Genomic DNA, 16,804 nt, shown 5'->3' on the forward strand with positions numbered 1-16,804 from the left:
TTTCACATATGACTAAATTATTTCCCTTCAGCTTTCAAATCAAGGAAGAAGAAACTTATTGAAATTACTTGCTTTTAGACAAACTTTTAAATTTTGTTTCTAATGGTCCTCATCTTTTTCTTAAATGCTTTAACTGTTTGATTTATAAGATCAAAGCTATATTCTTTGAAAAGTGTTGATAAACTCTGAAAATTATATTTTCAAGTCTGTAAGCATATTGTCATTTGCAATACTTTTATAGAGGCAATCTTATTTCTACTTTCAGCATTGCAGGGGGGCAAATACTGTCAGTGATAAAGATGCAGCTGATTAAAGGCCGGAACAGCAGGGATCCTTTTTACAAAGCAATAGAGGAAGTTGCTCAGGATTTGGATTTGAGGATTAAAAATATTATCAATTCTCAAGAAGGTGTTGTAGCTGTTAGCACCACTGACATCAGTCCTGCTCGGGTAATGAGCTTTTTATTTTTCATTATCCTTTTTTACAAATCATTCTCTCTTCTATTTATTGTAGAAATGGTTTATTATTGCTACTTAAGTCAGAAGAGTGTGTTTCCTGTGTTCTAAAATGATGTTGAAAATGTAAGTTTCTCAATAGGATTATGTAGGATTATATGTTCAACTTGGGTAAATTATCACATATTTGGGCTGAATTTCTGAATTTGTTAAAATAAGGCATAGGGTAATCTCTGGTATCCCTTTTAGTACTAAAAACTTATAATTCTTGATGGATATTAAGGTGTTTTATGGTGTTTTTCTATAAATATTCTTGTTTTTCTTTTTTGAGACGGAGTTTCACTCTTGTAACCCATGCTGTAGTGCAGTGGCACGATCTTGGCTCACTGCAACCTCCACCTCCTGGGTTCAAGCGATTCTCTCACCTCAGCCTCCGGAGTAGGTGGAATTACAGGCGCCTGCCACCATGCCCGGCTAATTTTTTGTATTTTTAGTAGAGATGGGGTTTCACTATGTTGGCTAGGCTAGTCTCAAACTCCTGACCTCATGATCTGCCCACCTCAGCCTCCCAAAGTGCTGGGATTATAGGCGTGAGCCACCACGCCTGGCCGAAATATTCTTATAAACAATTACTTTCCCATTTACTCAGACATAAAATAAGAGCCTTTTATTTCTGTTTCTGACTTTAATACTAAGCCTTGTATTAGGACAGCAGTCCTGTTAGATATTGCTTCCATTCAGCAGTTTACTTTTCTTTTATAAATCTCTGTCTCTTACCTCCATTCTCAGCCTACTGAAACCTGTACCTGGCAATTTTTAAACCATATATTCCCAGAACATTTACTTATTCTTAATTTTTTTACACAGATAATTAAATAGAATAGATTCTAACCCACAGAATTATAAGAGAAATTGACTACTGTGTTTTTAGAACAGAATTTTAGAGTAGTATAGTTCATTTATTGCAGTTTCTTCAATTTTCTGACAGCCCCTTTTTATTAGGTGTGATTATGGTAGCCAGTGTATGAAGAAAGACTTTTGCTTCATTTTTATTATTTATCATTCATTCATTCATTCATTCACAGCCCTCTAGGACCACTTTTAGCTATTTTTCTATCACAATGCTTGTTTTTAGATTTACTTTGACGGTGGGGTAGATTCAGGGTTGTTGCCCTGTGTGTTTCATGGGTGTTAACACTTCCTGGTGAATAGTTTGGCTCAAATGACAACCAGGTTATTACTATAAATATCAATCAGGATCTGTCAGCTCAAATAATTAACAACATCAATTGTTTCCATTTCTTGGCAGAAGAAATAAAGATACCAAAAGTCTTGTTCTTAATTTCGTGTTTTCAACCACATCAGAGATCTTTGAAAAATATGATCAAATAGTACTCATGAAGTTACTATTAAGCAATACGGAATTCTCTGGTACTAATGAAAAATATGTGTGAAGCACCAGATTGTGATAGGCAATTTGTTATAATTCCAGTGGAGCTATATACATTATAGTTCACCTGGTAGCCCGAGTCTGCCAAGAGAGAAAGAAGGCCAAGACAATACTGATGAAAGCTGAAGAAACTGGCACAGCTTCCAACAGATGTCCCAGAAGATGTAGCTTTGATATCTAGGTATAATGTCCACCAACCCTCTGGGTTAGGCATTATAATTGCCTCTATTTCGTCAGGGAGTTTAAGTAGAGAGGTCAAGCACCTTCTCCAGAGCTATACAGGATATATGACTAAGAAGTTGGTATCAAATCCAGCCAGAAATGCCTTCAGAGTTTGTGCTTACATGTATCTATAGATAATATTTTATTATTATATATTTTATTTTATTCTATCTAGTCATGAAGTTTTTTTCAATTTTCCCTTTTTAATCTGCTTTATCTCTGTTACTACTACCTTAGTTCAGAACTCTCTACTTCTAAACTGGTCTACTGTAGTCTTTAATTTGTGACCTGTCTCCAGATTTGATAACATTCATATCTCACAATATGTTTTACACATTGCCATCGTTGATTCTTTAAAATCTAAATAGGATCATTTTACTTCCTTGCTTAATAAAGCAAGAGATTTTTCCTCTGTAACAGACTGGCTTGTAACTTCTTGGCATGATATACAAAGTTTCCCAGGCTCATCTCATATCACTTCCTCCCTTTTACCTTATTCTTCAGCCATGCCATGCTACCTGGTCTCTGAAAGTACCATGCTCTCTTCTTCCTCTGAGTGCCTCCTCCTCTATGGAATCATCTTTGATGCCAGGGTACATTGGTCACTTCTTTTGTACTCCTACTGCACTGTGCATACACTTATTAGAAATAGCGCTTAGCATTCTGTAATGCAATTGTCAGTTACTTATTTATCTTATCAAGGAAACTATGGGTTCCTTGAAGGCAGTGGTTGTCACCTTTGGAGCCTTAGCTTTAAACACAGTGCTTGGGACATAATATATACTTATCAATGATTATTGAATGAATGAATGTCAACTAGCTTTTCATTTTTGCATTTGATCTTTACAGTCATCCATGGAGCCTGTATTCAGATGGCCAAAACCTCATACTTCTTTGGCATAAGAGAGAAAAAATAGAGATGTTGAGCCATGGTGTGATGTCACATAGCTAGATAGTGGCTAAATTTTTCTGACTCGAAGCCTAATGTTATTTTGACCAGAACCTAATGTCTTCTTCTGATGATATTATTTTTGTGCATCTGGAATTGGTAAAGTTGATTATAGCATGGCTTAAGGAAAAACGGTCACATGCCTTACAGCCACTTCTTATAGCTGATGTTTTATTACTTTAACAATAGATGAAAGAGGCCAGTGACACAGGGAATTGAAAAGTATGGCCATTCACCCAGCTGGGGTGATAATTACATTTACTTAAAATTATTTTTTTTCTTAGCCAAAATCTCATGCCATAAACCATGGCACTGCATACTGTGGCAGAGATACTGTGAAAACCTTATTAGTTCTTTTGGATGAAGAAGCAGCTAGTGCTCCTACCAAAAACAAAGCAGAGCTTTTATATGACGAGGAAAACACAATTCATCATAATGGAACTTCTATTCTTACCCTTTTTAGGTAAGTAATGTGGAAGTTATTGTATTATAAATGTTAACTCTGGAGAATTATAAAAGAAATATATGCTTATGTTAGGAAACTTAGAAACTACAGACATTGTGAAGAAAGAAAATAAAAGTTAATTAAAGAGAGATTGAACATTTGAAATCAAAGAGGTTATATATAAAATAAGTAGTATTTTATGAGAGTACAGCATGAGAGATGTCTTTGGTTTCAATGTTTTTAGTTCTTGTTTTGCTTTGAAAAAATATTTCTTTCCTTTGCTATGTGTCAAGAATGTTGCTAAATGTTTTCAGTTAAATTATTTTAGCCTTCCCAACCACCATGTTCTTAAGTGAAGAATTAGAGGCTCCACTTTATAAGTGAAGAATTAGAGACTTGGGAGATATTAAGTAATTTGCCCAAGTGAGGTATGTTAGCAATTAGCAAGGCTGTCTTTCCTAAAGCCTGAGGCCTATGCTCCCAGGACTGCTAGTCTGCCTAGAATAAGAGAGAGCACATACACCAAACTTACACTGGAATTGACAGCTCCTGGTTCTCCCTCAAATTATGAAGAAAAATATTTACCAAATTAATGCTGGTATTATGTGTAAGACATTGATGCTGTCTTCGTCTACTCAGGCTGGCATAACAAAATACTATAGACTGGGTAGCTTAAACAACAGAAACCTATTTTCTCTTTGGGCTGGAAGCTGGAGATCAGGGTGCCAGCATGGTCAGGACTGGTGAGGGCTTTCCCTTTGGGTTGCAGATGACTGCCTTTTTGCTGTGTGCTTACATGTCCTTCCTTAGTAGAAGCACGTGGAGGGAGATCTCTTTGTCCTCTTCTTATAAGGCCATCAGTCCTATTAGATTTGGATCCCACTCATGTGACCTCATTTAATCTTAATTACCTCCTAAAAGCCATATCTCCAAATACAGTCACATTTGGGAGTTAAGGCTTCTACATATATATGTAATATGTATAATATATATATTATACACATACACACACACACACACATATGGGTGATGCAGTTTCATCTATAGCAGATGCTCTCCAGTTTTAATGATTAGGTCAGTCATTGAGTAGGTTGTTGATATTTTTAATTAAGTGGACGTTCACTTTGAGAAACATTAACATTTTTAGAACAACCATTTTAAATTGTATTTAGTACACTGTAGAGAATTGTCGCAAACATATCCTACTGTTTGATCTCTTCTATTTTCTACTGGAGCTATTTTATTGAAATCTGGCTTCATGATTGCTTCATGTACTCTCTCCTATGCCTCAGTATCCTATCTCTGCAAAAATAAAAAAGAATTATCCAGTGTGGTGGTGCACACTTGTAGTCCCAGCTACTTGGGAGCCCAGGATTGCTCGAAGCCACAGTGAACTATGATTGCACCACTGCACTCTCTCCTGGGCGACAGAGCAAGACCCTGTTCTCTTAAAAAAAAAAAAAAGAAAGAAAAGGTTTTCTATAATTAATCATGTCACTGAACACATTGCTATTGTTTACAGTCTGGATTCTGCATTCGCATTTCTAATTGTCATTGTGCACACTGGTCTGTGGTAAAGTAAATTTTCAGTGGTCTACACTGAAATGATAAAATTAAGGACAATGAGGTATATCAATTTAAGGTTGTCAACTATTCTATTTTAGGGTAGCCAATCTTTTATTCTTGCTTAGTAGTCATTTGAGTCAAGGGGGTTCTAACTCTGGCTCTGTTAAGCCAAAAGGGATTAATTTATTAAGGTATTCAAGTTGGTCTGAATCCAAAACTATAGGGTGGGTCTCCTCCATTTTACCTTCTCTGACCTTCCTATTTCTATGTTTTTCTCTTTTGAATTCCCGCACTATTTTGAATTTCAGTTATGTGGATTTCTTATGTTCCTTACTTAGACTTCAGGATGCCTGAATATAGGGTCAATAAATGAGTCAACTTTCTATTCTTCACAATATCTTAAATAGTGCCTTACAAATAGTAGAAGCTCATGTAACGTTTAGTTACTGGATTAAGTAACTAAGCAAACCATTAATATTTAGGATTCTCAGAATAGAAATACTGACACTTTTATAAAGTACAGTTATGCACTGTTTAATGATGGGGATACATTCTGATAAAGGCATCGTTAGGTAGTTTTGTCATGTGAACATTATAGAGTGTACTTACACAAACCTAGATGGTATAGCCTATTACACACCTAGGCTACAAACCTGTACAGTATGTTATTGTACTAAATAGTATAAGGAAATAGTAACATAAAGTATTTACGTGATAGGAATTTTTGACCTTCATTATAATGTTATGGCATCACTGTCAAATATGTGGCATGTTGTTGACCAAAATGTTGTTATGGAGCACATGGCTGTATTATAAACAAGTAGATTTAGTTGTCCTTTATCCTATAACTGTGCTTTTGGGTAGAGGAGGGGCAGTAGTAGTTTAAAAGCCACTTTTGTTTGTAAGTGTCTTCATCTGTTCAGGCTGTTATAACAAAACACTCCAGACTAGATAGTTTGTAAATAACTGAAATTTGTTTCCCAAGTCTAAGATCAAGGCACCAGCAGATTTGGTGTCTGATGCGGGCCTCTGCACCATAGATGGTATTTTCTTGCTGGGTTTTCATGTGGCTGGGAAGACTGAAGGGCAAAATTGCTCCCACAAACCCTTTCATAAGGGCACTGATCCCGTTCATGAAGGCAGAGTCCTCATGATTTAATCACCCTGAGGCCCCACCTCTTAACACCATGGATGGTCCCAAACTTATGATGGTTTGACTTGTGATTTACGTTCACACAACTTTACAACTGTGTGAAAGTTGTACACACGCAGTAGAAACTGGGCCTCTAATTTTGAATTTGGATCTTTTCCTGAGCTAGCAATATGCGGACCAATATTTTCATGATTCTGGGAAGCAGCAGTGAACCACAGTACTCAGCCACATGATCATGATGGTAAACAACTGATACTCTCCTGTGTTGCCTGATGATTTTGCCCAACAGATATTGCAATGTACTAATTCCAGTTAATTCCATGTTTAAGATAGGCTAGGCTAAGCTATGGTATTCAGTGGATTGGGTGTATTAAATGCACTTTTGACTTAATGGTATTTTCAATTTGTGATGAGTTTATCTGGAGGTAACCCCATCATAAGTTGAGGAAAAACTATATTGTATTGGGAATTAAGTTTCACCGTGAATTTGGGAGGGAAACAAACATTCCAAACAAAGCAATAAATTTTGCTTTGTTTTTTTTTTTTTTTTGGCATAGGTCTCCCACACAAGTGAATAATTCGATAAAACCCCTAAGAGAACGCATCTGTAAGTCAATGCAAGAGAAAAAAATTAAGGTACAATTTAGTGCATGGCATGAAAATAGCAAACACTGTTTTATTTTTAGAAGAAATAAATACATTTACAGCTGAGCTGGGTATTGTATTGTAAACATTGTACATGACACAATAGGAATTAAATGGAAAATGAGTTATGACAGTTGACATACAGCAACTTTCCTTTTATACAGTCTTGACTAATCTGTTTCTGGTTTGCTTAATCACTGGACCTAAAAAAGGGAAAGAAATAAGCACTTGCTATTGTAAGTGTTGAATAAATATCTGTTGAATAAATATCTGTTGAATGAGTGATGTGGAAAATAAAGAAGATAAGGCTTTCTCATTTACATTTCTATATCTTAAACTGAATCTCAAGATATGCGATTTTAAAATTGCCTCTGTCTGAAGATATAATGCAGAATATAATTAATTGTAGATTGAGCTGAGAGCATTTTACATTGCTCTTGACTAGAACTGTTCCTGTTCTTTCTTCATTTAGTTTGAACTAAGTTTTCTTGTCCTCATATGAAACATCTGTGCCTATAAGTAATCAATAATGGGTTTTCAAGCAATTTTTATTGGCCTTATTTTTCAAAAGGAAATTTGGCTTTAACTCATTTGTTTAGCATACTTTTATTGGGTATCTACTATGATCCAGACACTATGGTATGGTTGGGAATTCATTAATTCATTAAATAAGATTTTTATATAAACATAATCATCCTTAAATTGTCAAATATTCATCTTGATACAACAAAAAAGAGAACAGTAATTTGTATGCCCTTTATCTTTTCGTTTGGAAATTTAGTTCAAATTAGCAAAGCTTTTAATTAATACCTATTTCATCTACATACCCTACACCCGTTTAGTTTATTCATTAATACCTTTTCTTTCTATTGGTTATTAGTAATTGTTAGCAATTAATGCTTGTGGAATACATCGAGTTTCATAAAATTTTTCTGTGAATAAGATTTGTCCATTCTTTGTCATATTAATATAAGTATTTGCAATCAAGGGATAAGATTTTTAAAATCTATCCTTTGGACTTGGGTAGAAACAGAAATGTAACATATCAAAAAATTTTTTTTCTTGCTAGGGATACTAACAAACTTTAATATTTTGATTTAAAAATAAGTCATATTTTGGGGGACTCAATTTCTCTCTCTCCATTTCAAATAGAATAAGAAAGTGGGTCAGGCATGGTGGCTCACGCCTGTAATCCCAGCACTTTGGGAAGCCAAGGCAGGCAGATCACTTGAGATCAGTAGTTTGAGACCAGCCTGGCCAACATGGTGAAACCCCATCTCTACTAAAAATACAGAAATTAGCCGGCCATGGTGGCATGCACCTGTAATCCCAGCTACTCGGGAAGCTGAGGCAAGAGAATCGCTGGAACCTGGGAGGTGGAGATCACACCACTTCACTCCAGCCTGGGCGACAAAATGAGACTCTATCTGAAAAAAAAAAGAATGTAAGACATCACATAAGGAAAAATCACTGACAGTGAAGTACGTTAAATATTACCAGGAAAGGGCTTAGAGTTTTATTTTCTTTTATTTACTTTTATTATTTTAAATTTTTGTTGTTTGTAACTTCTGTGGGTACATAGTAGGTGTATATGTTTATAGGATACATAAATAAGCATGCATTGCATAATAATCACATCATGGAGAATGGGGTATCCATTCTCTCAAGCATTTTATCCTTGGTGTTATAAACAATCCAATTGGATTTTCTTAAAATTAAATCAAATCAAAATTTTCTTAAAATTAAATATCTGAGAAATGATAGTTTTTTTTTAAAGAAAATGTTAAGGCTCAACTAATTACTAAGAAATGTATAGACGAATTCAGAAAGTTTTGGGAAATAGAACAGAGATCATCTAATGCAGTCTCATTTACAGATGTGGAAACCAAAATTGTAAGAAGGCAACTTATCCAAGATCTCATAACTACCATGAAATATTTTGTAACAGTTTGGAAAACCATGGTTAAATACTAATGAGGTTATAATTACATTGCTTCCATTACTTAACAGTAGAGCTGGCTTAGTCTATACAGCTCTGAATCTATTAATAAATGGCAATCAAGAAAGGAAAGCATTGCTTATGTTTTACGATACTCTTTATAAAATGAAGTATGAAAATGATTAGTTTAACCAGGTATACAACTGAACCATAGCCATGTAGAGTATTTGTTGGAACAACAAAAAATGCTGCCAATATTTACTACCAAAGTTCTTATGGAAAAGTAGTTTAGCAGCTGATTACCTTATTACTCTGTTACTTTTGCTCTTTTGTCATACAGTGGTTTTTAGTCACAGAAAGAATATGTGATCTACACTGGAAATATCTTGAAATGAGCATTTCAAAGGTAGAAAATATTAGAGAACTTAGAATTTTGATGTACTTGCTTATGAAATATCCATGTCATTATTATACGGAGTAAATTAACTCAGATTTTAGTTTCCTCATTCTTAAATAGAAATAGATGCTCCTATGATCACAAAAGTCTATGAAACCAATTTGAAAATGGTTCATGAACACACTCATTTTAGGTCCTCAACTTTTATTTCCTACTGTAGTGTATCAGGAGTCTTGTTTATGATGGTCAAATAAATTTCCCACAAAGGAAACCAGAAGGTTCTTCCTGAACCTTCATGATTTTGTTGGTTTTGTTAGGACCCTTTAGCGAATGTTTTCTGCCACTTTCTTACCCCAATTTGCAAGCACTTTATTTATTTATTTTTAAAAATTCTTATGGGTACATAATAGGTGTGTATATTATGGGTACATGAGATATTTTGATAACAGGCGTAGAATGTGTAATAATCACATCAGGCTATATGGGATATCCATGACTTCAAGTATTTATCATTTCTTTATGTTATGAACATTCCAATTATACTCTATAAAAATGTATAATAAATTATTGTTGATTGTAGTCACCCTGTTGTGCTATGAAATACTAGATTTTATTCATTCTATCTATATTTTTGTACCCATTAGCTATCCTCACTCTTCCCAACCCTATGCCTTTCCCAGCCTGTGGTAACCATCATTCTACTCTGTCTCCATGATTTCAGGTTTTTAATTTTTAGGTCCCACAAATGAGTGAGAACATGGGAAGTTTATCTTTTTGTGACTGGCTTATTTCACTTAACATAATGTCCTCCAGTTCACTGCATGTTGTTGCAAATGACAGGATCTTTTTATTTATGTTTTTTCATTCTTTTTTTTACTCTATTTTTTATATGTACCACTTTTTTTTTTTTTTTTTTTTTTTTTGAGACAGATTCTCACTCTGTCGCCCAGGCTGGCATCCAGTGGCACAATCATGGCTCAGTGAAGCCTTGAACTCTCAAGCTCAACTGGTCCCACCTCAGCCTCCCAAGTAGCTGAGACCACAGGTGTGCACCACCATGCTCGACTAATTTTTTGTATTTTTTTCTAGAGATGGAGTTTCACTATGTTGCCCAGCCTGTTCATGAATTCCTGGGCTCAGGAGGTCCACCCACCTCAGCTTCCCAGAGTGTTGGGATTACAGGTGGCCTACATTTTTTTTATCCATTCTTCAGTTGATGGACACTTAGGTTGTTTCCAAGTCTTGGCTATTGTGAACAGTGCTGCAGTAAACATGGCAGTGCAGATCTCTTTGATGTGTTAGTTCCTTTCTTTTGGGTATACACTCAGCAGTGGGATTGCTGGATTGCATAGTAGCCCTATTTTTAGGTTTTTGAGGAACCTCCAAACTTTCCTCCATAGTGGTTTTATTGACTTACATTCCCACCAACAGTGTACGAGGGTTCCCTTTTCTCCACATTTTTGACAGCATTTGTTATTGCCTGTCTTTTAGAGATAAGCCAATTTAACTGGGGTGAGATGATATATCATTGTAGTTTTTTATTTTGGATTCCTCTGATGATCAGTGAAGGGGGATAGTTTACAAATATTTTCTCCCCTTCTGTAGGTTGTCTCTTCACTTTGTTCACTGTTTCTTTTGCTGTGCAGAAGATTTTTAACTTGATGTGATCCCGTTTGTCCATTTTTGCTCTAGTTGGTACTGCCTGTGGGGTATTACTCAAGAAATCTTCGCCCAGACCAATGTCCTATAGAATTTCTTCAGTGTTTTCTTTTAGTAGTTTCCTAGCTTGAGGTCTTAGATTTAAGACTTATAGAGTCTATACGTCTATAGAGTAATCCATTTTGATTTGATTTTTGTATGTGGAGAGAGATAGGCGTCTAGTTTCATTCTTCTGCACATGGATATCCAGTTTTCCCAGCACCATTTATTAAGACTTTCCTGTCCTCACTGTGTGTTCTTGGAATCTTTGTTGAAAGTGAGTTCACTGTACATGTGTGGATTTAGTTTTTTGGTTCTAGTTCTCTTTTCTGTTTCATTGCTCTCTGTGTGTCTGGTTTTTTGCCAATATCATGCTGTTTTGGTTACAGTAGCTCTGTAGTACAATTCAAGTGTGATTCCTCCAGTTTTGTTCTCTTTGATCAGGATGACTTTGGCTATTCTGGCTCTTTTGTGGTTCCATGTAAATTTTAGGATTTTTTTTTTTCTATTTCTGTGAAGAATGTTATTAGTATTTTGATAGGGATTGTGTTGAGTCTGTAAATTGCTTTGGGTAGTCTGGATATTTTAACAATATTGGTTCTTCCAATCAGTAAACATGGAATCTTTCCATTTTTTGTGTCCACTTGAATTTCTTGCATCAGTGTTTTATAGTTTTCATTGTAGAGATCTTTCACTTCTTTAAGTTTCTTTCTAGGTATTTTATTTTATTTGTTGTTACCGTAAATGCGATTACTTTCTTGATATCTTTTTCAGAGTGTTTGCTGTTGGCATGTATAAATGCTACTGATTTTCGTATGTTGATTTTGTATTCTGCAACTTCAGTGAATTTGTTTATGAGTTCTAATAGTTTTTTTGGTGGAGTCTTTAGGTTTCTCCATATAAAGGTCATATCATCTGCAAACAAGGATAATTTGACTTTTTCCTTTTTAATCTGGATGCCTTTTATTTCTTTCTCTTGTCTGATTACTCTAGCTAGGACTTCCAGTACTATGTTGAGCAACTTGTGAAAGTAGACATCCTTGTGTTGTTCCCAAGTTTAGAGGAAAGGCTTTCTGTTTTTTTTCCCCATTCAGAATGATAGTAACTGTGGGTCTGTCATATTTGGCCTTTATTGTGTTGAGATATGTTTCTTCCAAACCCAGTCTTTCGAGGGTTTTTATCATGAAGGGGTGTTGAATTTTATCAGTCTTTCGAGGGTTTTTATCATGAAGGGGTGTTGAATTTGTAAGCATCAGTTGAAATGATCATATGATTTTTGTCCATCATTCTGTTGATATAATGTATCACATTGATTGATTTGCATATGTTGAACCATTCTTATATCCTTGGGATAAATCCTACTTTGTCGTGGTGAATGATCTTTTTAATATGTTGTTGAATTTGGTTTGCTGGTATTTTGCAGAGGATGTGTGCATCAATTTTCATTACAGATATTGGCCTACAGTTTTCTTTGTTTGGTTTTGGTATTGGTAATACTGTCCTTGTAGAATGAGTTTGAAAGTGTCTCTCCTTATCTATTTTTGGAATAGTTTTAGTAGGATTGCTATTAGTTCTCTTTAAATGTTTGCTAAAATTCAGTACTGAAGCCATTGGGCCCTGGGCTTTTGTTTGCTGGGATACTTTCTTTTTTGAGACAGAGTCTCCCTTTCTTGCCCAGGCTGGAGTACAGTGGCGTGATCTCGCCTCCCTGCAACTTCCTGGGTTTGAGTGATCCTGCTGTCTCAGCCTCCCAAGTAACTGGGATTACAGGCACCCATCACCACGCCCAGCTAGTTTTTGTATTTTTAGTAGAGATGGTGTTTCACCATGTTGGCCAGGCTAGTCTCCAACTCCTGACCTCAAATGATCCACCCGCCTCGGCCTCCCAAAGTGCTGGGATTATAGGCGTGAGCCACTGGGCCCAGCTGCTGGGAGACTTTTTATTACAGCTTCCGTCTCATTACTTGTTATTGATCTATTCAGGTTTTTTATTTCTTTGTGGTTCAATCTTGGTAGATTATATATATGCATCTAGGAATTTATCCATTTTTTCTACGTTTTCCAATTTATTGGCATTTGTTGGTCATAGTGGTCTCTAATGACCCTTTGAATTTCTGCAATATTAGTTGTAACATCTCCTTTTTTAAAAATTTCTAATTTTATTTATTTGAGTCATCTCTCTTTTTTTCTTAGTCTAGCTAAAGGTTTGTTGATTTTGTTTATCTTTTCAAAGAATTAACTTTTCATTTCCTTGATATTTTGTAGTTTCCTGGTTTCAATTTCATTTATTTCTGCTCTAATCTTTTTTAATCCTTTTCTTTTGTACCTTGGCTTTTCTTTTTTTTTTTTTTTTTTTTTGAGACGGAGGTTTGCTTCTGCCCGCCCAGGCTGGAGTGGCAGTGGCGGCTTTCTCGCTTCACTGCAAGCTCCGCCTCCGCGGGTTCCGCATTCTTCCTGGTCTCAGTGGCCTCAGCCGGGAGTAGGCTGGGTTTCATACGGGCGCCCAGACCCTCGTCGCCGGCGGGCATAGGTTTTGGTTTGTATCTTTTTCACGGTAGGGAGACGGGGGTTTCACCGTATTAGCCAGGATCCGTCATCGATCTCCTGACCTCGTGATCCGCCCGTCTTCGGCTTCCACACGTTGCTGGGATTACAGGCTTGGAGCCACCCGGCGTCTCCTCGTAACGTCCCCCAAGGGCGGCCTACTCTGGTGGGTTTGTGCTGAATTCCCATAAGATGGATATTTACTGTTGGCTTAACTTGAGAGTTTTTCTAGTTTTTGGGATTGGTAGGTGCTCATTGCTATAAAATCCAGTCTCAGTAGCTGGCTTTTGCTGTATGTAATAGGTTTTGTTGTTATCTTTCCATTTTCATTTGTTTCAAGAAAATTTTTTAATTTCCATTTTAATTTATTAGCACTTTAAGTAAAGTTCATTTATAAGTAGCGCCGCTTATAGGCCTTTTTATGATTGGATTTCGAAGGGAGGAGACGTGCGTGTAGAAATCGCCTTGGTAAAATAAACTCTCTCGGTTTTAATTCTTTACACTGGTTTAGAAGTATTTGCACCATCAGCGCACCACAATGAAAATTCCCATATATCAAGGTCTTGCCTTATTTTGAGTCTAATGTTTAAAGCCTATTTTATATGAATGTCTGAGTAATCATTCATTTAGCCAGGTCAGATAACTTAAGGTGTGCTAATCAAGAAAATACTGTTCTTTTAACATGGGAACTGTTGGGGACAGTGGAAAGTCAGGGCCTTGGGTATAAAAAACTGGACTGGTAGAACTCACTTAATTTTCATAGACACCCAGGGTAGTAGGTCCAATTGCCATGGGTATTTGATATAATTATTTTATTTAACCCCCATTGGTATTAGAAATTAAACTTAACCCCTATGGTTTTGAAAAACTTCCTGAGTAAACATTCTAAATTAATATTTGGATTTGAGTTGAACTTAATAGAATTTTTCCCCTGATACTTTGGAAATTGAGTACAAAAATAATAAAAATAATAAAAATTAATCGCACCAACTAAGGAAAAGAATAATGTAATCAGATGCAATAAGCTTAAAAGATGATGGTTCAGGGGAAAGAAATGGAAGGGATTTCAGAGTGAAGAGGCATTGGAATGTTTAAGAACTTTTTTAGTTTTAGTTCCCCCAGATACAGGGGCTAGTGAATTAGGCAAATTCTGAGGTTTACCACTAATATTTTCAAAACTGAGAACTAGGGTGTGCATTTTCTTCTTTTTTTTTTTTTTTTTTTTCTTATTCGTTAGAGAAATAGTAGAAGTGGCAATGGAAGAGAAATATAGACAAAATGTGGAAAATGAACCCTGGGATTTACACACTGGGAGAAATAAAGGCTCTAGTTCTACCTACTGAATTGGGGAAATTATCCAAATGTTTTCCTTCCACTTGATTGAAATACACTCCCTAGTGAGATGAAGTGAAACTTCCTTTGGTATATACAATACCTAATAAACTCCTAGGGTGCAGAACCCAGAAATCTTCATAGACTACCTGTCTCCTCAGATGAGTTCAACTTCTACCTCTACTGTTCCTCAAGCTATGGAAAAGTGAGGGATAACAGAAAAAAATGCAGCTTTCAAAATGTAACTCTGAGGAGAAAATAAAATGCTGTCAGATAAGGAAGGAACAGAATCAAGTAGTGACATGGAGACTTCTTTTTTTACTGAAGATGTAGTACGTCATGGTAGAACACCATTCTCGCTACAACAGCAAAACAATAAAAGGCAGGTAAGTTGGGAAAAATATATTTTAAAGATATAGGAGAGCTATATAATCAAATAATTTTTTAAAAATTAAAAATCTGGACAGGATAACATCCTTCTGATGTGAGAAGTCTATTGTCAGCTATTTTCTTCCCTGGGATTTGTTGCTACTTTTGAATATGAGCTGAGGATTGGTGTTGGCCCATGTAAAGGAACTCTATTGAGGAACAGAGAAACCACCAAAGTGTTTGGGTGTCTTGAGGGGCTGTCAACAAATTGGAAACTTCAGGAGTCCTAAATGCAGTTATTTTTACCTAGGACACACACTCTGGATTTTGTAGTTATGTGGGGGGTAGGGAGCCTTAATACAATAGACTAAAACCACCTTGATTCCACTTGAGAAGTGGGACCTGCCTCAGACACATGGCTGGTCTTTTTTTTCAAGGTATTTGCCATATTTGGAAATAAAGTGGGGTGGGTGATCACAGAACACAGTGTGAAAACCCCTGAAAAACAGACTGAATCCCCCAGATTTTAGGCCAGAGGTGATAGAGATCCCTACAAGGCTCTCAGTTGAAAGCTTAGAAGGAACACACCTGAGGAAAAGGTAAAAAACAGAAGTCAAATGTGAGTTAATGAAAAGTGCAACCCAGCTCGGAAACAGCTCATTCCTTGATTGTATTGAGGTTATCAGTCTTTCACTGTGTCTGCCTAACAGTGAAAAGGAGAACTCTTCTTGCTGGAAGAGGTCATCTGTTAGCTTTTAGAGTTCCTTTATGTACAATATCCAGCATGAAATAAACTATACTGGACATGAGAAATGGCAAGATGATTTGTTCTTAAATAAAGAGAAAACATTTAACAATAGAGGGAGACCCACAAATGATCCAGATATTGAAATTTACTGGCAAGGAATCAAAAGAAATTAACTTATAAAATTAATTGGAGGAAAAGATGGTCAAAATATATGAAAAAATGGAGAATTCCAACAGAGATTTAGAATCGATGACATAGAACAAAAAGACAATGTTTTTCCAGAATTGTAAAAACATTATCTAAAATTAAGACCTTGTTAGATGTGGTTAGTAGAAAACCAGACACAGCATTAGGTAGGATAAGTGGACTTGAAGATGGTACGTTAAAAAAGATATCCAAACTGGAGAGAAAAGAGAGAAAAAAAAAGCAAAATAGAAGAGCAGGACACAGATAAAAAGTCTAACGTTTGCCTAATTGGAGTCCCAGAATGAGAGGAAAAAATAAGGTAGAAACAATATTTGAAGATATATTGATCATAATTCTTTCCAAAGCTCAGTTCACATCAGATTACCACCTAGCATTTAGAAGAGAGGGTGAACAAATGCAGGGTTTCCTTTACAAGTATAAAGTTGCATATGGGTTCCAAACGTGTGGACCTAGCAAACTACAAAATGTCCCAGAGTCCTTTGAGAATCCATCTGCAGCACATGAATATGCCACAGGGCATAGACTGTAAAGCTTTGTTCTAGAGCAGTGCTCTCCAGTAGAACTTTCTGTGGTGATGGAAATGATCTGTGTTTGTACTGTTCGTTACTGAAGGTCCTAGTCACATGTGGCTATTGAGCACTTGAAATGTGGCATTAGAACAATGCAGTTCTAATGGATTAAAGAT

At 36.0% G+C, this 16,804-nt stretch overlaps 1 protein-coding gene across 3 annotated transcripts in view; it reads left to right on the forward strand.

Moving 5' to 3' along the window:
* Positions 1-16,804, forward strand: part of PARPBP (PARP1 binding protein) — a 73,370-nt gene that overhangs the window by 48,285 nt on the left and 8,281 nt on the right. For all 3 annotated transcript variants that reach the window (XM_017893450.1, XM_017893449.1, XM_017893451.1), the window contains exons 7-9: positions 266-449; positions 3,361-3,539; positions 6,798-6,876. In XM_017893450.1, the coding sequence (XP_017748939.1) occupies positions 266-449; positions 3,361-3,539; positions 6,798-6,876 (442 nt within the window). The remainder of the gene's footprint in view (positions 1-265; positions 450-3,360; positions 3,540-6,797; positions 6,877-16,804) is intronic.

Source organism: Rhinopithecus bieti, unplaced genomic scaffold (genome assembly GCF_001698545.2).
Source record: "Rhinopithecus bieti isolate Rb0 unplaced genomic scaffold, ASM169854v2 scaffold_23898, whole genome shotgun sequence".
NCBI lineage: Eukaryota > Metazoa > Chordata > Mammalia > Primates > Cercopithecidae > Rhinopithecus > Rhinopithecus bieti.